General features: G+C 35.0%; 5 protein-coding genes across 5 annotated transcripts; 3 read left to right on the top strand and 2 right to left on the bottom strand.

Annotated features, from left to right (window-relative positions):
• The first annotated feature begins 7,077 nt into the window (after positions 1-7,077).
• LOC145735512 (cuticle protein 19-like) lies at positions 7,078-7,725 on the top strand. The gene is made up of 3 exons (XM_081989442.1): positions 7,078-7,223; positions 7,274-7,348; positions 7,403-7,725. Exons 1-3 carry the CDS (start codon positions 7,209-7,211, stop codon positions 7,664-7,666), a joined length of 354 nt encoding a protein of 117 aa, XP_081845568.1. The 5' UTR covers positions 7,078-7,208; the 3' UTR covers positions 7,667-7,725.
• Positions 7,726-10,785: 3,060 nt separating this feature from the next.
• On the top strand, positions 10,786-18,527 carry LOC145736098 (uncharacterized). Its single transcript, XM_081990349.1, has 6 exons — positions 10,786-10,912; positions 10,963-11,064; positions 11,113-11,375; positions 17,298-17,319; positions 17,400-17,516; positions 17,573-18,527. Exons 1-6 carry the CDS (start codon positions 10,898-10,900, stop codon positions 18,464-18,466), a joined length of 1,413 nt encoding a protein of 470 aa, XP_081846475.1. The 5' UTR covers positions 10,786-10,897; the 3' UTR covers positions 18,467-18,527.
• LOC145735510 (cuticle protein 19-like) lies at positions 14,144-14,810 on the bottom strand. Its single transcript, XM_081989440.1, has 3 exons — positions 14,752-14,810; positions 14,602-14,697; positions 14,144-14,547 (listed from the first exon to the last, which is right to left on the bottom strand). Exons 1-3 carry the CDS (start codon positions 14,764-14,766, stop codon positions 14,230-14,232), a joined length of 429 nt encoding a protein of 142 aa, XP_081845566.1. The 5' UTR covers positions 14,767-14,810; the 3' UTR covers positions 14,144-14,229.
• Positions 18,528-19,339: 812 nt separating the features above from the next.
• Positions 19,340-22,139, bottom strand: LOC145735509 (uncharacterized). Its single transcript, XM_081989439.1, has 3 exons — positions 20,589-22,139; positions 20,456-20,533; positions 19,340-19,724 (listed from the first exon to the last, which is right to left on the bottom strand). The coding sequence occupies exons 1-3, from the start codon at positions 20,748-20,750 to the stop codon at positions 19,428-19,430; spliced, it is 537 nt and encodes a 178-aa protein (XP_081845565.1). The 5' UTR covers positions 20,751-22,139; the 3' UTR covers positions 19,340-19,427.
• On the top strand, positions 21,698-22,087 carry LOC145735511 (protein atonal-like). Its single transcript, XM_081989441.1, has one exon. The coding sequence runs from the start codon at positions 21,698-21,700 to the stop codon at positions 22,085-22,087; it is 390 nt and encodes a 129-aa protein (XP_081845567.1).
• Positions 22,140-23,027: the final 888 nt, after the last annotated feature.

The raw sequence follows: 23,027 nt of genomic DNA, 5'->3' as shown, positions 1-23,027 counted from the left end.
ACAAATAATCACCCTTTAATAACATTGTGCGCGTGTCTGGCCTCCAAAATGTCAGAGACCTGAAATTTGGGCACCACTTTGCAAGAAAGTCAGACTTAACTATCTCCCACGTACCCATCGAAGCTGATTTTAATTTCACGGCGTAATTATTCACGATTAAAGTAATTTCAGGGTGTTCAATAATTCGGGTAAATCACCGTTTCGACTGCAAAAAAGGCGGATTTTGTAAGGTTACCGTTATTTTTAGCAGTAGAACGTTTAATTACTACCTCCAGTTTGAATGTGATAGATTTGGTTTTTTTTGCTTTAATTGCGGCCCTTCGTCCTAATATGAAGTGTAGTCCACCCATGTTTAGGATAAAACCGCAAGCCCATATATTTTAGTTCTCGTTTTTCTGCTAAAAAGCATCCTTTCGGAAGGATTAGGGTGGTTCTAGGCGTCCGACCCTTGAAACTCTACTCTATCATATCTAGTAAGGGCGCAGTTAATTATAGGGAGCAAAAACGGTTTTGCTAAAAAATTCCAAACTGAACGCTTAATTGATAGTTCTAAATGAAGTTATCAGGGGATTTTTTAACGGATTTGCATTTTGGGGGTGGAATTTGGTTAAAAAACCATCGATTAATTAAAGCCATTATCTCCATGTCAGTCTAGCTGAAATTAAGTGTTCACGTCACTTTTTTGCACCATCACCACCCAAATTCGCATATGCACATCTTCATGTGAGTTCCCACTTATAATGAGAATCTAAACATCCTTCTGTGTGAATGAATGAAGAGTTTTGGCCGAAAATCATCTTAGAAAAGCGTTGTTGTGCTTCGTCCTGTGGGGTGGTGGCCGTGAAGAATAGAAAACGATTAAGTCAAGAGGTTAAGCACAATGGGACGTATTGATGGGGTAGTTTTCTCTAAGGTTGGATAATTAAATTTTATATTCATGGGAAATTGATCTATTTTGTCAATAGCCGGTCCCGTGAAGGGATTAATGGATTTTTTCGAATAAGGGTTATTGCCCAATAATTTAGAACAGAAGGTTTCTCTATACGGGGCGAGCACGAAAACCGTTTATTTTTAATTCATATTGAAGTGTAGTACACACAGGATTACTGGCAAAAATCAGCCATTTTCTAGTTAAAAAAAACAAATTGTCATTGATAGTAAACTAGTAGTATTACGAGTGGTTAAAATCATCCACTTTAAAGCAAAAAAAACACTCAAATTCTACCTTAAAAACAATCCCAACCATCAAATTTACATACATAGGATGCTGTCTTTTCCCATGCCCGAAGCCAATTTTAAGATATTCATCTAGAAATGGATTTATTGCTCAAACGGTGCTCCCCTGGGCAGGTGATGACGATTCCAGTTCACCTGGTATAACGCACCCACAATTCCAACCATGTTGCCAGTTTCCTATAAAAAGAACTACTTGAAATGCAAAGAAATGGGGGTGTGCAGCCCCAAAAAAGCTACGTGGCAACGTTGAAACATTCTACAACCTGCTAACGGTTGCAAAGAATTATTGCCGGGACCAAACTTAAAAGTTACTAATTACACATTGTCATAGTTGTCAACGGAGGCAAAATTACCATAAATGGTACCGTGGTAGATTTTTATCCAAAAGCGGCAGAAATGCAGGTGAACTGGACGGTCGTAAATTTTTCCCGATTTATGACGACGTTTTGGGTGTATTGTTATAGCTTTTAGAAAGTATCAAATTCGGTTTTATAACGTTCACTCCCTCGCGATTTGATTTAGATAGGGTTTCGTTTTTTAAAAGAAAAAACTCGATTCTTAACAGCAGCTGTAGCTAATGTCTTCATTAAAAACCACAAAAGGAAGCGAGCACTTTCATTACTTTGCCAAAGACTTCCACTGATTAAATTATAGAGCAGCGAAATTTATGGGAAATTGGAGACCCATATTGCACGTTGGCTGAGCAAACAACCCATTATGGGCGTGCGAGGGAGTCGGTCGCTTCCTTTTTTTATGGCGCTAAACTTGTTGCTTGCACCTTATAATTTGCATAAAAACCCATTACTCAAAAGATTTGTTTACAATCTTGCCTTTACTTTTATTTTCTGAAGGTGGCGCTGGTAACTTGATAACCCAGCAAAGAGGCAAAACAATCAAAAGTCTGCGAACAAAGTGTCTTCCCAGGCGCCTACTAAAAGCCGTTACAGGTCGGCTCAAAAAAAAAAACAAAACTCTTACCCCGTTATTAGGAAGTGCTTAATTGGTACGTGGAGTATATTGCCAGCGATTTAAGTAAACAATGGGCGGCCGGCCCCTGTTTGGTAATTTCAGATTTATCCCTCCAAAAATTGGAGAATTATCGATTGATTTATCGCTGCTGATTCTTCAATGATTTTCTGCAATCTCTTCAGTCTAATTCAAGGATATTTACTAAAATGGAAAACAACCCACGCCTAATTGTGTATAAACGATTATTGTCTCCCACAAAATGACTTAATTCCTAAATTTGGGGGTTGCTGTTAAACAAATAAAACTGCCCGTGATTTAAGACTCTTAAAGGGGTAGTTTAGATCTTAATCACTTTATAAATGATACAAAGCATTTTTTTATAATCGACCGTTTGCCTAAAATGATAGGGTTGATATCAGATTGTTGAACTGGAAAAAATATAAGTTTAACCACCATATTTTTTTGTACCTTGCTCTAACGATCGAAAAAATCTAATTAATATTCTAATTTTGAACACTCTGTACCTAATTAACATCAAGCAGGATGTTCCTGGCTTACTTGACTGTTGAACTCTCTTGAAGGCGATATAAAACACAATTATTCTATAAATTTAAAAAACTTTATTTTTTTGAATCTTCGTGATTAATAGCCTAAAATTACATGTTCCTTGAATAATATACTATTATCTATGAAATATGTTAACTCAATGATTTTGAATTTTCTTCAGAATCTAAAAAGATGTTCAACAAGTATCAATTTCTGACTATAGTAAAGGAAGAAACTTGTTTATCCCATTAGTATATAGGGTGTTCCAAATTTGAGCAAGAAACCAAACTTATTAATTTCTTAAATGGGATGACCCATTTTTTATTTGATTTTTGGGATCTACCTCAAATCGTAGGCCTACTCCATGTAAAATGTCTGCTTTAGCAGTCTTAATTGACCGCACCTCAAATCGAACAAAAATTCCTAATTTGAGCAAAATTTTACTAAGCTACGAATAACTGGCTTATTTGAACCATACTGTATATACGAGCCATATAACAAAAGAAAGCTAATGAATGGTGCTCTAATGTGACGTTGAGTGAACACGGCTAAGTTTTCCGGTTCAACCGCTAGAGAGTGTCAAACTTAACCTTGCTTTTTTGTAGTTTTTGCTAAATATCTCAGAAACGCTTCAAGTTAAACCTTTGAATTTATTTAGAGAAAAATTTTGAATGTTTAAAATAAACTTCCACTGCCTAAATTCCTTTCAGGTTGATGATATAAAAATGACGTAAAGTGTCATTTGTAAAAATGTCATTTTTTAAGGGTGCCACGCACTGAAAACAGTTAAAATTAACATAATTTACAGGTCATCCCCAAAACCGTGACAGTTGAAGCAAAATGGATGTTAGGGTGGTACAGGGTGTCTCAGATTAGCGGTTGTGTACAAAAAAGTGAAAAACAATTTTTAGTTTCCGAAAAATATCTGAAAAACTGTGTAAAAAGCAAAAATGCTCAAAAAGTTTGACTTTGACGCCCTCTAGCGGTCAAACTATCACACCAATAACCTTTTTTGAATACACCGTTAAAAAGCCTTTGGTCTGGACTATATTTTACCTTCAGTGACCTTTTGTCGCAACTGTTCAAATAACTGAATTATTTTAGGTTAAAGCAAAAGTGGTTAAATCACTTTGAAGGTTTGTGAAGCTTGACTTTGACGTCCTCTAGCGGCCAAACGATGCAACCTGTTGACTTAATTGAGCATATTTTTGGAAAGCTTACCACCTGAGCTATCTTTTCGCTTCAATCACTTTTGGTGGTCTGTCTGTCAAATACTATCAAAAAACAAACTGTCAAATAAGCAAGTTAAGAAAAATTAGTAATAACAAATTAGTAATTTAATGTAATAGTAAAAGAACAAATTAATTTTTACTTTATTTAATTTAATTTATTATTATTGAACACTATTTTCAGTAAAATATGCAACTGAATATCCACATAGGATATGCTACATGAAAAACACCCAGAACTTTACGTAGAAACCATAATTGCAACAAAAAATTCTCATTTGAAAATGTCAACTCGAACGTCATATCTCAATTATGGGACAGCCTGTATATCAAATTTTTTCATGAAAAAATGCGCTTTTAAAATTCCATACCCTATGGACACACTGTATACGATCTTTATTTTCATAGGAAAAAGGTGTGTCCAACAGGGTGGATGCGGTAAAGAAGTATCGGGATTGTCTAGTTGGTCTTGTTAAGCAAAGTGGAGTAATTATAGTCCAGTTGTATGGATTGTTTTGGAGTTGTAGGAGTCATTCGTGGAAGAAACTTATATTTTCCATGTTGCACCATTCAATTAGTATCAAATTAATGCATTTTTTGTCTTAAGTATCACAATAATTAAAACATCCCCTCTTAGCACATTTCAATGCATTTTTGTTAGAATGTTAGTTACGCTTTCTTGGTAAATAATGAAACAATCGTAGTAATAAATATATCCTCGACAACGACAAGCCAGTTTTTACTGTATTACTATTACACCTTCTGGTGTTTTATTGTTAATGGTTACGTTTTTATGACAATTGTTTAAATAACGCGTGTTTCTTTTGTACCAACGTAACGGTTAACAAAAAAAAATTAAATACCATGAATAAACATTTTTTACTTTTTAGGATGTTGATTAAGTAACTTGCGGAAGAAAGACAATAAGCAATTTTTAGGTTTTGTAGTCCAGCTACTTAGGTCTATTATTGAAAGCACAAAATATCAAACACACTCTGCGTTTTAATGATCAGGATTTGATGTCTCAATGAAACCATCCAAAGACACAAAAAATTGACACAACGGAACCGAAACGGAAGCAAAGTTCATTAATTAACTCGATCCGAGACGAATTCGACCAAAACAGATGAAACAAAAGAAATAGATAAATTACAATCAAGTTGACACATCTCTAGTTTTATTATCAGTTTTTTGAGAAATATTTCGCTAAGTGGGCGGGACGGGCGGCCCGTTAGAAAACAAACGAATTCGTAGACCACCCGCCTTGATTAGGTCATTGATAAAAAACGATGATTAAATATTAACCCTTGCCTTTGTGGTTTATGCCATTTTGTAACAGAAACCACCCTTATTTAGTAACTTAATCAGTTTAGAATATCAAAAAGTTATACTGTGATTTTTCCAGTCTCATGATTTTTGTTCTGTCTGGCGTCAAAAGCATCAGTTCAGGGCGTTAGTTCCGGCTTGTTTAAACTTCAAACAAAAAAACACCGAAAACGTGTTAAAAAATAAATAAAAACAAAATTGGAGTCGTCGCCCAAACAAGTGGGCGGAGTGACGATTCGTTTTACCTTATTGATCATAAGCATAACCTTTCAATAAACCAGGAACCAATCGGAAAATTACTTTTTACGATACTCAGGTAAATGTAAACTCACTTGAAACTTGAAACACACAATCATATACACACTTGAAACCTTTCTAGTTGGCAACATATTTGGGTGGTCGCTGACAACTCCATCTTTTTAAAAAAAATGGGCAATTAAGCTTCACACCTAAAATCGCAAAGCACTTTCTCACAATAGAAAGTCTCGTGAGGGTGCAAATAATTCTTTCACAGAAGAAGGGTGTTTAATAATTTTATTAGCTGTGCCTGACAGGGGTATCTTAAGAGCCCTTGTCCTTCGCTGATTACTCATTACTCCCAGTCGAGGTAAACCATAAAGTAGCAATAAAAATTTTGAAAATCAAAAATCGATTAGAGGGTTGTCCTATCAAGCATTAGCGCCCTCTAATTAAAGCTAATCTCCACGTCGTAAAGTAAAAGCGAAAATACGAATCCCACCCTCAGGAGAATTCAATTTCTAGAAGATATTTATAACTTATTTTCGGCAAGGGTGGGCGCGGCACCCGGGGCTTATAAAGGGCCTTTGAATAGGTCACGGTTCATTTTGCAATTTTTATTTTAGGTCCTATATTGTTTAATCGCGTTTTGGCGGTTCTCGAACACAAAATTTCAGATCATTCAAAATGCCAATGAAAATATGTCAAACTGTAAATACAATTTTGAAACTTTGATTCATCACTTAAGTTTATTCATAAACTTGGCTTCTGTAAGATTTTTAAACTGAGTATTTCAGCAGAACGCTGATATTTATGTAGTAAACAAACCTAGTTTTCTTGCCTCAAAATAAAACATTATAAATTTTTATTTTCAAGTATTAATTACACACTTTAGTGACATTACACAGGATAAACTTTGGTAATTAAAAGTGGTTAGAATCTAACGTTTACATAAACTAGCCTATTTTATAAACCAATTGTTTTTCTAACGAACCACTAACCTAAATATTCGCTTGCATTTTGAAAGCCATGTTTAGTTAACAGCCGAAAGAAAAACGTTGTAAAATTCAACCACAGTCCAGCCTGTGGTCATGCGTAAAATTATCAAACAATTACAAACTGATTAGGCAAACATAGTGTTTTATCGAGTGTTATGATGCAGGTCTTGTTTTGCTGTTTGTCATTATAATACGAAAATTTAGTAACGTTGTAAATTTGTAAATTGCATAGCAGCAGCTGAAACGAATGGGATTAGTTTATGCTTCAGAAAACTGCATTAAAAATCGAATTCCAAAAAGGCTCGAACTGATATGTGCTATGAATAACATAATAAATCTAGATTTTTCTATTAAAATAGTGGAGACGAAAAAGTGAATGCTTGGTGAGGCGAATAGTTAAACAGGTGAACCACTATAACCAGAAACCGTGTAATTATTTGGCTAAAGTAACTAATCAGAGAATAATGCAGTTACCGAAATATGGTCCACAAGTATCGGTTTTTTTTTTGCTCAAAATCTTTATTAACGCGTTATTGACCAATTGCACACTACAGTAGTAACACTTTTTTCACTCATTAGTGGAATATAAAAGTTTACAGCTGCTACATGCAAATCACAGTTCACAGCTTCACGTCTTCGAACAAACATTCAATCTACCAATCCTACAATGAACAGCCTTTTGGTAAGAAAACCACCCCTAAACCCTTTAAATCTCTAATTTGTGTAATTTAGGTCTTGGCGTGCCTCGCTGTGGCTATCAGCGCAGTCATGGCAGGTCACCACCATGACCACCACCATCATCATCAGGTAAGTCATACCCTTGACCACCCCCAACCAATAAGTAAAAAAAAATCTAACCAGGTGCCCCACTACCACTTTAAATATGGGGTGCACGACCCCCATACCCACGATCATAAGCATCAAGACGAAGAGCGGCACCACGACCATGTCAAAGGATCCTACTCCCTCCATGAACCTGATGGTACCAAGAGGATTGTGCACTACACTTCCGACAAACATGACGGGTTCAAGGCTGAAGTGCACCGTGAAGGACACGCCAAACATCCTCATGGAGCTCACAGTTATGTTGGAGTCACCCATTGGGGACATGGTTCCGGACGATGAGGTGTTTAATAAGACTGTTTAAAGTGGATTGCAAATATATTATTTTGATTTTTTTGTAACTTTTGTTGTTTTTTTATGGTTTGATTTTTGAGACAATTGATAGATTCCAGACTACAACAATTTTCCAGTAGTACTTGTGTAGATAAAGAAATTATTTACTTGAGCACATGACCGAAAATATGGTTAAATAATATATTTATTATTTTCAGTCTTGTGACCACTCGTGTGAGCATAAAAATTTCATTTAAAAATTGATAAATTAAAAGTCAAAATTTTGATGGTGGTTAAAATGGTCACATGACCTGAGTCAACCAATTCCGACACTAAAAATACCACAAATTAACATTCAATCCAAAAAAAAATGTTTTCGTTCACGTGACTTTGATAGTTTAATTCAAAATTTGACAAAGAAACAACTAATGCCAATTCTTAAAAGTATCTCAGACTAATAGGTACTTATTTAAAATTATCTAAGCAATTTTCTGTTACATGATCTGACATGTTAAAATTCCAGACTTTAGCTAATGTTAAAATGGTCACGTCATCAACCAAACACGATAAAAGCTGCCAATTTGACGTGACAGTTCAACAATAAACAAAATTTATCAATAAAAATTTGACAAATTAAAATTTAAAACTGACATCAGTGGGTTACAATGGTCACGTGATCATCATTCTTAAATCCGAAAAGAGCGGATTAACAGTTAGAATTGAGTATTCAAGTATTCGGTCACGTTACCTTAAATATTTAATTTGAAATTTGACAAGCTAAAATGCAATATTTTGACGGTTGTTAAAATGGTCTCGTGATCTTATTCAACCAATCCCAATTTTAAAATTTACCTTAGAGTGACGTTTAAAACAAATAAATCAAGTTTTTGGTGAAATGACCTCAAATATTTAATTTGAAATTTGCCAAGCTAAAATTCAATATTTTGACAGTTGTTAAATTGGTCACGTGACATTATTCAGCCAATCCCAATTTAGAATTTACCTTACAGTGACGTTTAAAACAGTTCGATAATATCATCAGTTTCGTTTCACTTCTTGGCCAAAAAGGGTTCACAATTTAAATATGACAATGTTTGATAATACATTACCTGATCTATACATTTTTTTGCTAAATTATCGAGACAAACAGAGATATGAACAACTACCTTTTTGCTAGCTTCCTGAGGATAAAAAATGAAACTTTGTTTTGTGATTTCAAATAAGCAGCTGCAACTGCTCCACTGATGAGATTTACTGCTAATTCTCTTGCTGTTCAAATGTGTTATATTCAGCAACCAATTTTTAGGAAAATCCTATGAATTCCTTGAAACTGTTTCAGTAGCACTAGAACTATCTTTCTAGCTACGAAAAATTGTTAACTTACTTTTGATGCAAATTGCGATTTACTTTGTTGAGGAAATAGCACATTGTAATAGATCATTCCTCCCTCAGAAAAGGAAAATATGTACTAAGTTGAGCTTTAACTACTATGATGGGTGTAGACCGTATTTTAGTAAACTTCTAATATTTGGTGTAAAAAAAGTAACGCATTATTATTAATTGTTATTATAACAAACAACTACCAAAGTTCTTACCTGAATATTTCGGTTTTCTAAAAACCTGGTTGGTAAAGACTCACGTTTTGCATTCAGATCTGTTCTATTGTGTATGTTTACGTGTGGTGTGGGGTCTTTTAGCATGCACCAATTGGTTTGAGCTCGAATTTGACCTTTCAGTTGCTTTTTACACGCAATGGAAAGAAGATATCTTACATGATTATTAGTCATAAAAACATTACATACATTTGACAAAATATAAATACTCTTGAAAAATAAGTTTACGCAATCCAGGACATTCTTGTGGCCAACAGAACTCAGAACTAGTTTCGACTGATTCCAAAAATTTTCCTAAACACCCTTTTTTCAGATTTAACTTCAAACAACCTAAGTTACGCGGATGACATCGCCTTGATAACAGAAAGAAGAACTGACAAAATTGCTGGAAGAAAAGGATACGCCAAAACTAAAACCATGACAAACACCGATAAAAATATCACGATCAGAAAAGAGCAAAAAAATAGATTATGAATGATCTGGAACAAAATGATAATATTAAACTCAACAAAGAAAACCAAACAGCAAAAATCAAAAGACGAGTTAGATTGAGTTAGGCAGCATTAGGCAAATTGAGCTACATCTTATCCGCAATACCTCAAAAGCAAAGTATATAACCAATGTGTCCTCACCTATGGACACACAAATATAGACACTTACACAGAAAAACATGGATAAAGTAACAAAAGCACAAATATCAATGGAAAGGCATATGTTACATAAACTGATAGATAGAAGGAGAAACGAATGGATAAGGAATACAACAAAAGTAAGAGATTTTAGAAGTGGTAGCAAAGTCACAATGCCAGACAAAAATGACCGATGGAACAAATGTTGATGACCCTGAGGAAACACACTGGAACTGAATTGATGAACAAAGGGGCAGACAGGGAATAGTGGAAAAGGCTGTGGAAGGTCTATGTCCAAGGACGGACCGAAAAAAACACAAAACAAGTTAATCCAAAAACAGTTTAATAACTAACTTTCTACACTATTACCGGCCAGAAAAAGATGCAAAGTGAAAACGGTAATCATTCAGAAAATTTATATTTTCTTCATTCTGCTAACGTGGAGATATATTATGAGGAATTGTCTTTATGAGACTATTTATTTTATCATTGAAACTCTACTAACCCTAACCCTATTTGAGTAAAAATTGGCTATAAACGTAGAAGAATCACTTTCTTCTTTTGGCTGCAAACATTCAAAATTTGCTCAACCTCATTATAATACCCAGTTTATGCAACGTTTTGGTTTCTTCAAGAGCAGAGAACAATACGCTATTAACAATGGATTTGTGGTTTAAATTCCATTCTAAACTGTTAGTTAATATCTCATCAATAAAAAGATCATTTCGGGGACCGAGTACTGTCTCCGAAAACCGCATTGTTGGTAATTGACTGCTAAACCAATAATAATGCACGTATACTTATGTGCCTAGTTACCGTGCTATTTTTAAAGCCTAATTTATTTCTTTTTGACCGTATTATACCTTGGCGATTTTTTAAGGGCGACTGCCAAACGAGCAGAACATTTCGACTTTTGTATATAAGCTTCGGTTGGCCAACAAGAAGTCACTCAGTTTTCGTTGCTTGCACCATCAACAACCCTTAAAGAAGTTTACAAAATGAACTCCTGCATTGTAAGCATGTCAGTTATCTGAAATAATTTAAATAAAAGTATTGTTTTCAGGTCATCTTGGTCTTTTTGGCAACCTTGATGGTGGCTACCACTGCTTACCCACATGACGATCATCATCATCATCACGATCATCATCATCACGAACATCATCAGGTAAGTATTACAAATTTACTTTCAGCCTTCCTAACCCATTTGCTTTAGGTGCCTCACTACCACTACAAATATGGTGTTCATGACCCTCACACCCACGATCATAAGCACCAAGACGAGGAGCGTCACCACGACCATGTCAAAGGTTCCTATTCTCTGGACGAACCTGACGGTACCAAAAGAATCGTGCACTACACCTCAGACAAACACGAAGGATTCAAAGCTGAAGTGCACCGTGAAGGACACGCCAAACATCCTCATGGCGCTCACAGTTATGTTGGAGTCACCCATTGGGGTCATGGTTCTGGCAAATAAGCGGGTTTAGTGCCATTATAGTTATTACTTTTTGTTAAATAAATCAGTAATTATTGTCATATTGATGTTTTAATTAAAACAACTCAAAATATCGTTATTACGGTCCTGTTTAAAACTTATAAACACATACAATTCTGGCTGGTTCAATGAATGTCCCCTACGGGGACGTATTTCGAGTATTTGAAATTCTTGAACCTTTTTCAGTTCAAATTAGCGGCCATTGGACCGACTGATATACACCTTTTTTGGGCCTTAAAAAAACATTTTCCAGTGAAATTGTCATAATTTAGGTATAATTTAGAGCGGTCGTAATGCCTCGGCATTTGCTATTTAGTCGAATTGCATGTAAATATTTCGTGTTTGCCGAAAAAAAGATATACCCCTGCGGATTGCTTCTTGCTTTTCCTTCAAAAACCTGATCTAGAGGCTGAATGTTAATTATCGCAGAAATTGCGTAAAGCAACCGAAAAATTGACGGCAGCTAATGCTTAGAAGATTCAGTGGGCTTTAGAAGATTGGAAATGAGGGTTGCATGACTGTGCTTTTCAGTAACTTGTTGGAAATAGATCAGCCAAACGGATGTGTGAATTTTTTCACCTACTTTTTTACACTCAAACGGAAGTTTGACAAAAAAAAGCATAGAGCGAATTTGCGACAAGACAGAAAATTGAAACAGTTACCTGCTCCCCAAAAATCGTCCTTTTCGTACCTAAGATTGACAAGCCGTACCCAAAAGGCATAAGTTGCGTGTTAGGTAGCCACTTCAGCAAACTAGAACTACCCTAAAGCCTAAAGGTACACAGACAAATTCTGAACCAGATAATTGCAATCTGATTTTGGCTACCATAGTTACGAAAAGGATTGCCTAGAGGACATTCTTAGGCTTCAATGGAATTGAAGTCAGTCATGCAATAAGTTACGGTCATTCTTGTGTCCGAACAAGTGCATGTTATGACCTTATAGTATGTGACATACGCAATTTTGAGCTTTTAGTATGAATGGGAGTTTTCAATGAATGAAATATTAAGGTTTGATGATTTGCGACATTTGTCTATTATACCTCCATAAACTAAATAAAATTGAAAGTCAGTTATATGAAAGTTTTGCTAAGAGTTTTCATGGTGAATGAAAGGTTGGATAAAGTATGGTTTTAGAGGGGTACCACTATTATATTTCTATGAGTATCTCAGAAACACTTACACTATCTAGAGCTCGAATCAGCTAAGAAAAGGCCACAGGCGTCATCAAACGATGATGTCACGATCTCTGTACGTCTCGCTTTAAATATTGCTGCTCTCGTTACTTTCCAAGTTGTTGCAGCCAGTCAGTGGCGTGCTATTATTTTATCAGTAAAATGAAACATTTTCGTCGTTTTTAATAAAGAAAATAAAAGACAACAAGTTTTTCAAAGGAATGGAAACTCCTTCTGCTTCTTTCTTCATAAATTGTAAGACGTTACTGACGATTTCACGGCCTTGGCTGTATATGATAACACCTTTCTTTCCAACCTTTTTGAAAGACATTTTGACAAAATAACGTTTTTTATTCATAACACTATGTGAACTTCAACTGCGACCATCAACAATACAACCAAAACACCAGACTAAAACGGAACCTAACCTAACCCCCTAAGTCTCCCTGTCCGCCACTACATTTTTTTAAACTTGGCAACACCGTTTAGAGTGCCGGCTAGTAAAAGCATATAAAAAGGTCCAAATGTCCCTGGCCGCTGCCGCATCTGTTTTAATTGTGTCCAAGTAAAAACCGTACTACGTTGCCAAGTGGCTTTTTGACCGCTTAACAATATATTTTCGGGAATATTTTAATAGGACGCCTCTGATTATATCTAATGCGACGGCAACTGTAGAAGGAGAAAGAAATAGTTTTAAAAACTGCGTCATTGATGATGCGGTGGCCTTTTCTCATCTGATTCGAGCTCTACTTTAATAAGCAATAAGCAATAAAAAAGCATTTTGCAGCAATATATTAAAAAAAATTTAATGTGAATTTTTGTTTGTCATAAATTCCACGTTGATTTTCCGTTTAATTTCAATTTTTGAAACAATTTTATGCCACTTTTATAGATAATTGGCCGTTACAATAACCATATTTGCAATCAGGACACAGTTATTAAACAATATAGAACGGTTATTCAATTATTGCCTATTATTTGACACCACTTTATTGAATTTGTATTTTTTCACGCATTGGAGTATTATCAAATTCTTAATTTAGTGAAATGAAAACCATTAAGTTTGGCAAAGGTTAACTGCTGACACTTCTCACTTATTAGCTTGGAATTTTTCCAAAAATATCAAATGTGACTGCCGTCTTGAGTTGGTAATAAAATTATAGCCAAAAGTATAAGGGCGTGCCCCCAAATTACCAAAATCCGAGATTGCAATAAACGCCTTGGCGTGAGAAAAAAACGCCTCAAACCCTTAACGAGCTAAAAATGACACCAAGCTCGTGTTGGACAAGGGGAAGGATTAAACACATCTAAGTAGAAACAAATGACTGTAGAATAGTGATGATGGAAACAACTGTAAACCGAAACAGTGGCGCCATACCCGAAAATAGCCAACTTTTTAGTAGTTAGCTGCAAACCAGCACGACACTGATTGTCGGCAGTAAAATATCACAAAGACTAAAAATTTTTTTATATAAAAATGGGTGTCGCGATTTAATGGCCAGACCATTTGGGTTAATAGTGTGAAAATTAGAGTTAACGGTCTCCGAACTAACCAGGAGGGAAAAAAAGTCAAAATCAAATCCAATGCAATTTTATTTCAAATTATACAAAATCAGACAAAACACAACAAACTTAAACTAAATCTTTGGTATTCTGCTGCTTTATCTTCCGGAACCGTGACCCCAGTGGGTGACTCCCACATAACTGGTACCACCATGACCAGCATGACCACCATGTCCATGATGGTGCCCGTCTTTACCGTAAATAGCAGGATGTTGGGCTTTTCCTTCACGTCTCACCACAGCTTGGAATCCAGTTTTCTTTCCTGCTGTATATTCTACGATCCTCTTGGTACCGTCGGGTTCGTGCACTGTGTAGCTGCCTTTAACGTCGTCGTGGTGTCGGTGCTCCTCTTGGGATTTGTGGTCTTTGGAATGGGGGTCGTGCACTCCGTATTCAAAGTGGTAGTTTGCCGGCGCCTAAATATTATCCAAAGTTCGAAAAAATATTTACGAAACCAAGAAAGTACTTACGAAGGTGTCACCCTCGTGGTGGCCCCCATGCCCATGCCCATGTCCATCTGGGAAGGCCAAAGCAGCAGCGATTGCAAGGGATACATAGAAGAAGACCTAAAAATTATAATTTTTGAAATTTCAAAGGGTTGTTGATAGTTAATTACTCACGGTAAAGGTGTTCATGTTTACTTGATAAAACTGGACTGATTTCTGTAGCGGTATTGACGGCTTTTATATCAAAAAGTTTAATAAGCAGCAAATGTGGTTAAGTAACCAAGTTTGTAGCAAGTAGGCATGAAAAAGTGCATTTGCATCATAAAATTCGGCAGGACTTTGAAATTTTTCTTTTGTTCCGTTTACTCTGTCTAGTGTTCTTAGCCAACCAATTTTACGATTGGTTTTTTTCAATTTTTTAACTCAGATTGTTAAACTTGACATTGGCGTTGCAAGCATTCTTAGCATACTTTCGCAAGTTTCTTATTTTTACATTTCAAAATCTGATTCAGTTCGAGTCGGGTTTTACAAAGGAGACACTGGTAAAACTGTCGCAAGACGGTAATTGCATTAACAATAGCCATTAGTAACAGTCAGGTTCAAGATTATTAATTGTATAAATAGTAGTAATTAATACATTTTTTAGGTAAATTCATTATTTTACAGTTATGATACTTAAAATACTATTACAGATTCTTTATTGTCAAAGAAATCATAAAAATCCGGGTTTTATAATGTTGCACGATAGTATTTTAAAAGAGAGTTCAACAGTCGAGTAAGCCAGCAACGTTTAAGCTGATTTGTTTGGAAAATTGTTTAGTATACTTACTGTACTATTTGATTTTTACATTTTAGAAAAAGTTTTCTAGCCAGATTGAGTACTTTCCATTACCCAAAAAAAATCTTGAGCAAAAATTGTATGAACATTATTTTAAACTACTTGTCAAACGCGATTAATACCGAACCAGTTGTTTCTACATAACTCGAAAAAAGTTACAAAAAAATAAAAGAAACCAAAAATGTTCATAATTAACTCCTTAACCCAACACCGTAAGTGTGCAGGACCGTTTTTGCTTCCAGTATACAAGGTGTGCAAGAAAAGTTTTGTGGTTCACTATTTTTGTCACCCTGTACGCAATTTTTAGGATAGATTTCAAGCAATTTTTTACTATACACCACTGGAAAGAAGAGCTCAAAACGATTCTTTTAAGTGGTTGAACCACCTTGAACTCCCACCCTGTTCAAATTTTAAATCACAATTTTAACTGATTTGAAAATTTGTTGCATCAAACCAGTTTTTGAAAAGGAACTCAAAAACGGTGAAAGTTACGAAAAATTTGAAAGAGACCAAAAATGATCCTAATCATCTCTTTAACTCAACACCGTATGTGTGCAGGACCGTTTTTGTTTCCAGTATACAAGGTGTGCAAGAAAATTTTGTGGTTCACTATTTTTGTCACCCTGTAAAAACTTTTTCAGTTAGATCTTTTTGCTCACCAATATTCGAAAATAGAGCTCAAAATGGTTAATTTGAGTGGTTCAACCTCCCTAAACTCACAAAAATAACCGGGTTACAAGGTGTTCAAATTTTAAACCACAATTTCAACTGATTTGAAAATTTCTTGCATCAAACCAGTTTTTGCTAAATAATTCGGAAACGGTGGAGACTACGAAAAATTTAAAATAGAGCAAAAATGTTCGTAAATACTTGCTAAACTCATCCCTGAAAGTTTCACAGTCCGCCAGTACCGCTACTATACAGGGGGTGTATAAAAAGTGTAATAATTAAGATTTGTGACTTTTCAAATTAATGACAGTCATTACAAGAAAATTATATCTTTCAAGTAAATTTCAATTACACCCATAAAATTTAAATAAAATAAAATAGTGAAGAAAACAGTTTTGCTTGAAAGCTCCTTTACAAAACTGGCAATAGAAATTATGTGACATTAATGTAATGTAATAATAAAACACCCCCTTTGCTAATAAAAAAATAATGGCTGGTAAAAATGTTGACAAGCATCAAGTACAGATTTTACCAATCAAATGTGATCACTTCCTTACAGTTTAATACAATTAACATATTAAACAGATAAAAATCTTTTACCACAAAACTGCAATCTGATTTAAGTCTACGAAATCCAATGCAAGGGTAATTTTTACGGTAATACTACTTTACTACACGGAAGGTCATTTTCTGCAGAAATGATACAGATCAAGGTAACGAGGTTCCGGAAAAGACCTACAAAATTACGTGGGCGTAATAATTACGTTATTCTTATAGATCCGGCAAATATTTGTTTAATAATTTGATTTTAAAAGAAAATGAAGAGAAGAGAACTTTGGAAAGATGTTAATGAACCGATGGTTGAATGAAAACGTCTCAGTGTCACGGGCAATTAGTCGACCTAAAAACCGCAGCAATGTCAACGAATCCCAAGATTTGATAAAGCCGGACTTAATTAAAATAAGGTAAAATTGGGACCCACGCCCAAAATTTAGTGCACGCATTGAAAATACTGAGTCACTTTACGAATTTGTCTTAAATTCTTCATCCGGTTGCCGAAGTTCTGAAGGACTTTACTATCAAATTGGTGGTGATACTTTTTGATTAATTATTGTTCTGACAAAGTCGATATATAAACCGAGAAAGGCTCGGTTTAAGTAACATTTCACCTCTTTGCACAATACCGTGAAAATTACTTTAGTGGTTGAGTTAGTGGTGCAATGTCGATATCGTTGGTTAGTATGTCGTTATGTGGTTGTTTTTTAGTGTTGCAGATATAGTGGGTGTAGTGTTTAATTGTTTATGGTTCTTTTAGGTTATTTGTCTCCTTTTTGGAGCACTCACTCATGGATCAGTGCTAGTACCAGGCTATGAAACCGGTAATCTTTATGCTGGATATAATGGAGAGTATGCTCACAAATATGACGACTATGTAAGTCTTCCCTAACCATTGAATTTAATTTTTACAAATTTTCAATACTATTGCAGAAAAAAGCTTACGCTTTTGAGTATGGTGTATCAGACCCACACACTGGTGATCATAAAAGCCAATGGGAAACCAAAGACAAAGATGGTACAGTACGTGGAAGCTACAGTCTCCTAGAACCTGATGGCTCTACCAGAATTGTAGACTACATCGCTGATGAACATGGTTTTAGAGCTGTAGTTAAAAAAGTTAGTGATCACGGAGTTAGCGTTGAAACTCATGGAGGAGCTGAACATGATATTGGCAAAGTAGCTGTAGCTCCAACTCCTTTAGCTCACGTAGAGCCCACCCATCAAGTTGCTCTTGAAGAACCTTTATCGTACAAAAGCTACGATGGTGGTTATGAAGACTACACTGACTTAAAACCCATCTTACCTAATGTTTACGCTAAACCAGTAGAGTTTTTAGACTCAAAAATTGCACCAGAATTAGTTCTTAACTCTTATCCAGAGCAGGAAAGTTGGGGACCTCAAGAATACTGGAATTCTGAGTACACTGTACCTCTTAAAGTTCAGGAGTATATTTTGGCTCAAAAAACTCCAGAGTACCTCATCCCCCAAAAACCTCAAGAATACATCTTGCCTCAAAAAACTCACGAATACCTCATCCCCCAAAAACCTCAAGAATACGTCTTGCCCCAAAAAACTCACGAATACCTCATCCCACAAAAACCTCAAGAATACGTCTTGCCTCAATCAGTGCCATCAGAATACAAAATACCTCAACTACCAGTTTTTAAAGAGTATTTGCCTGCATTGGAATCTACTGGAGGAGCTCATTCCTACGTTCAAGAACAGCGTTATAACACCCCCAAAGGTAAAGCAGTTCTAGTTGGCAGTCCTTATACTCAGTCATGGGAACCCCAGCTTCAGTACAACCTAAATGTAGCTTATTAAGCTGACTGAATTGTTCTTGTCATTTCTAGTGTTATAATAATAATTTATTTGTTTAACTGCCGCTTGTTGCTTCATTTTTGTTTAAGTGTTAAAAGACTAACTATAATTAAAAATGAAGACTTTAGGTAGATTGTTCGTGGCAGTCACAACTAAAATTACCTTGGCTTTCTTGTCCATTCTATGTTTGTCTTAAATCAGCTCGTTAATAGTGCATAAATTACCGAAATCGGGTCAGAAAGTGTAACCGGCCTAACCAAAAAATTAGACTGGTTATTCTAATAGGAAACATGTAAACGTGACAATTACCAAAATTTGCTTGGCATTGAACGATTTGTAATTTATTATGGTACTCAACTGGAAAATCAGAGAAGGAAAATCTTTCAGTCCAACTAATGCCAGTTAATTGATTATTGTTTACATGCAGTGTAAAAAAATTGAATTGTTTAATTATTATACAGTGACTATTGTTCTTATTTCGTTAAAGGCTGATGAAGTTAGAATGAGTCGACAATCTTTAATATCGAACTGTTTTTGCTATCCAGTCACTGACTTTAACAGTTTTTCTTTATTATTGTAGTTTAATGACATTGAAACAATAATACAAATTCAAAGTGTTTGACCAAATTTGTGTCTCAAGCTGTATAAATTTAGTAGGTCAATAGTCAAATATTGAAAAAAATGCTTACTCATAAATAAACAATAGTCGCAAATTTACTTAATTACAATTAATATTGATCTAGTTAATTTTTTTTGCTAAAACCCGTAAGTTAGTTTATTGAAATGGTGACTAGCACTAGTAACTAGGCTAACTAAAACTTTGTTATTGTATAAAATACACAAAGTAAGTGAAATGGTTGAAATACAACAAAAATATTATAAATTTGAAGTTTGCTTTTATTATACACTTTTCACACAAATTCCACAACAATATACAAAATTAATAAAAATATTATGAAGCTTTCTATCGGCCGGAACCATGACCCCAATGGGTAACTCCTACATAGCTGGTACCACCAATTCCACCATAACCATGTTTACCATAATGGGCTGGATGCTGGGCATGTCCAATCCTCCTCACCACAGCTTGAAATCCTGAATGAGGTCCTGCCACGTATTCTACCACTCTTTGGGTACCATCAGCCTCTTTGAGGGTGTAACCACCTTGGACGTGGTCGTGTTCCCTACCTTCGTGCTGGGCTTTTACGTCATGGGTGTGAGGATCGTGCACTCCGTACTCGAAATGGTAGTGAGGTATTGTCTACGAGCAAAACACTTAGTAGTTTACCTTTAAAACTATTGTTTCTTTGGGTTTTACGTCAATTTAACGCATTTTTTAAAACCCTTATAATATGCAGTAAAAATTTATCTTTGCTTATAATTCTTCAATTCTGTGAGACTTAAAGCAAGCTATTAAAATCGAAAAATTAGTTTTTAATATATCCTACAGTCTAATAATATGATAAACATAATAGAACTGTATAAATAACCTCATGAAAAGGTTGTTAGCCTAACGCAATGTCGTTCTTTAACGGAGATCAACAGTCAAGTAAGCCACAAACCCTTTTTTAGCTTGCATTATTAATTTGCCCTACAATTTAACTTATTAAACAGATATAAAAGCTGTGGATACACAACAAATTATGGGACATTTCACTCCAGGAACTTTTAAACCCCCTTCCCTCTTTGATTCCCTGAGATTAGTAGAAAATGTAAATTTTGAGGATTGGAGATGTTTTGAATGGGTGTTTTCAGTAAAAAAAATGTGTCTACATTATACAGAGTTTGTAGAAATTTAACAGTAAAATATTTCTATAATAAATGTGTTCAATGTTCAAATTATTTATGTAAAGTTTCACAGTTTTACCAGCAAATCAAGCGTAACAACAGTCTCAGTTAAAAGTTACTTTACAATTCCCAGAAAATACTGATATTTTCAACAAACTACATTTACCTGAACACTATGATTGCTTAATTGTTTTCAGTACTTACGTGTTGGTCTTCTCCATGATCATGTCCGTAGTAATGGGCTAGGACTGCATTAGTAGCGATGCAAACCAAGAAGATTGTCTAGAAATTCATTATAAAGTATTTTTTGACTATTTTTGGTTCTTTGAATACTTACGTAAAAAGGGCTCATGTTGCTTTGTGTCAGATTGTATCGATCAACTGATACAAACATACGCAAATCGCCTGACTTTATACCTGAAAATGTCTCTTGCCAAATCTCATGTGTATTTGAGCAAAAAACGTCTAACACAATATCGAATTGGTTACATAAGTACATGTGTACCAACAATTATTATTTCGGGTTTCCAACCTAAAAAGTTTACGCACTGGTGATCCAATCATTAAACCCATAAGCCTAAAATGATCTGTGTTTGACGAATGTCAATCAAACCAGCGTGGTTTGCCTGATTTTCAATTACAAACTTAGCGGAACAATCGGGCTGCTAAAAAAGAAAATTGCATCGGAATGTGTTAGGTTTTTAGACCTGAATGACCGGTACAAACTGTTTACAATGAAAGTGTTTTGTTAGTAATAGGTTTTCTTTAAATAACTTTACAAATTTTGCTACTTAAAAAAATTGTAGTAAGAGTGATTTAGCAGTAATTTTAATAAAAAATAGTAAATTAGCAGTAATACCCTCAACAGTTGGTCCATGTCCGAATATCACTTCCCTGCAAATTATCTTTGCATATGTCAACCCCTTCAGCGCCTAAACAATTAACTCACACATAATCAAGTCAGTGATTCTTATATAAGTCTTGAAAAAATTATAATAAATGCATTAACTTTGTTAATCCAGAAACAATATTAATTCTACTATGTTTGCAAAAAATGGAATTCTTTTGAATACTATCAACAGTTGGCTTATGTACACTTGTCCGAATATCACTTCCCCACAAATTACTATCGCATATGTCAAACCCCTTGAGCGCCGAAACAATCAACTTACACATATTCCGGTCCATCCCCAAAAAATAACCAAGGCATACACCCCAACGTCAATTACCCACGAACGATTGGCTAAGTGCCTCCCAAAAGAGCCTTGCTTTGATTGGTCCACGGGCACGCGCTACCCAGGGCGTAACACCCTGTTTTAGGGGCCCCTATAAAACCCAGACACCGGCCTACGGACCTTTAGACTACAGTTGTACTCCCTTTAGTGCGCATCTTTGCCGTTGTTTTAAGATCGTGTGAATCTTACGTGATTTGAGTGCCCTTTGATCATGGAAAACCCAGAACATTATTCTGCTTACCTGTACTTTCCCGCTGCCACTCCTGATTTGATTCCTCAGGACTGCTGGGGTAATTCACCAACTCCAAGCTACGACAGCCTTAGTGATGAAGGTTTTATCAATCAAGCTGGAAGTCCTTCGGAAAGACCTGGAAGTAGAGGGAAAGTGTCACCTCAAGTGTTGAGAAGACGAAGATTAGCAGCCAATGCTAGAGAACGTAGGAGAATGCAGAACTTGAACCAAGCATTTGATCGTTTGAGGACCTTTTTACCTCAACTTGGACAAGACAGACAGCTGAGTAAGTTTGAGACCCTCCAGATGGCCCAGACCTATATTGCAGCACTTTATGACCTTTTGGACCAAACACCAACCTCCAGATAAGTTTCCCATGCTAAACTATTAGAATTGTTAGAAGCCAAAGAATTTATTCAGTATTTTTTTGTATATGTTCCGTCCTTTTTTCGCGTAATGTAAATAATTTAAAACTTAATTAGTAATTGTTATTGTAAGTAGTTATTTTTCTAGTAGATAAGTGTTACCTATTTTTAACTAAATTTAGAATTAAGCAGTCGAATCTGGGACAGCCTTGTTATTGTAATATTATTACTTGCCATCGATTTACATAATAGCTCAAGCAGTATTACTAAAAAAGTATTACGTACTTAGTATTAATTCTTTAGCTGTAGCTAATTTATATAATTTGTAAATAAGTCGCAGCGTGTAGTGCCAAATTTTTTGTGTCATATCAAAGCGTATTAGTGAGATAAGTTAATTCAATAAAGAATATGAATATTGCTAACTTTTGAGTTTTTTATTTAAAATTTTTAATTAATACTCGGTCAATAGAAAGTACAATAACCGGACAATAATAATAATAATTTTAATCAGCCACTATCAAAAATACAATAGGTTACTACGAAGTTGTTAAATAATCTTACTTTCTTATACATTCAAGTACAATTATTAATTGATAATTTACTTAGTGATTACTTCCATAAAATTGGGAATTATGAATGTGCTGAAGTTTTCGTGGTTAAAAATTTAAAAAATAAGAATAATAAAACTTATTTTTATTAAACAAATAAATCCCAACTTACGTGAGTTTAATAATTTGGAAACCACAATTCCTGTTAAATTATAATTGTGTCTCTTATTGTGTATGTTTTCAAATAATTTAAAGAGTAAATGGTTTGTGTAATAATTATTTACAATACTAGTGTGGTATGAACAATTTTATAGTCAGGAGTGGAAAGTATTGTCATTATCAGCATTATCGCACTAGTTTGATAAAATCGTTCATTACGTAACTCAAAATGAGCTT

Source organism: Ips typographus, linkage group LG11 (genome assembly GCF_016097725.1).
Source record: "Ips typographus isolate SLU linkage group LG11, UJ_Ityp_2.0, whole genome shotgun sequence".
NCBI lineage: Eukaryota > Metazoa > Arthropoda > Insecta > Coleoptera > Curculionidae > Ips > Ips typographus.
The sequence above is the reverse complement of the archived record's forward strand: the minus strand, read 5'-3'. Positions and strand labels throughout refer to the sequence as shown.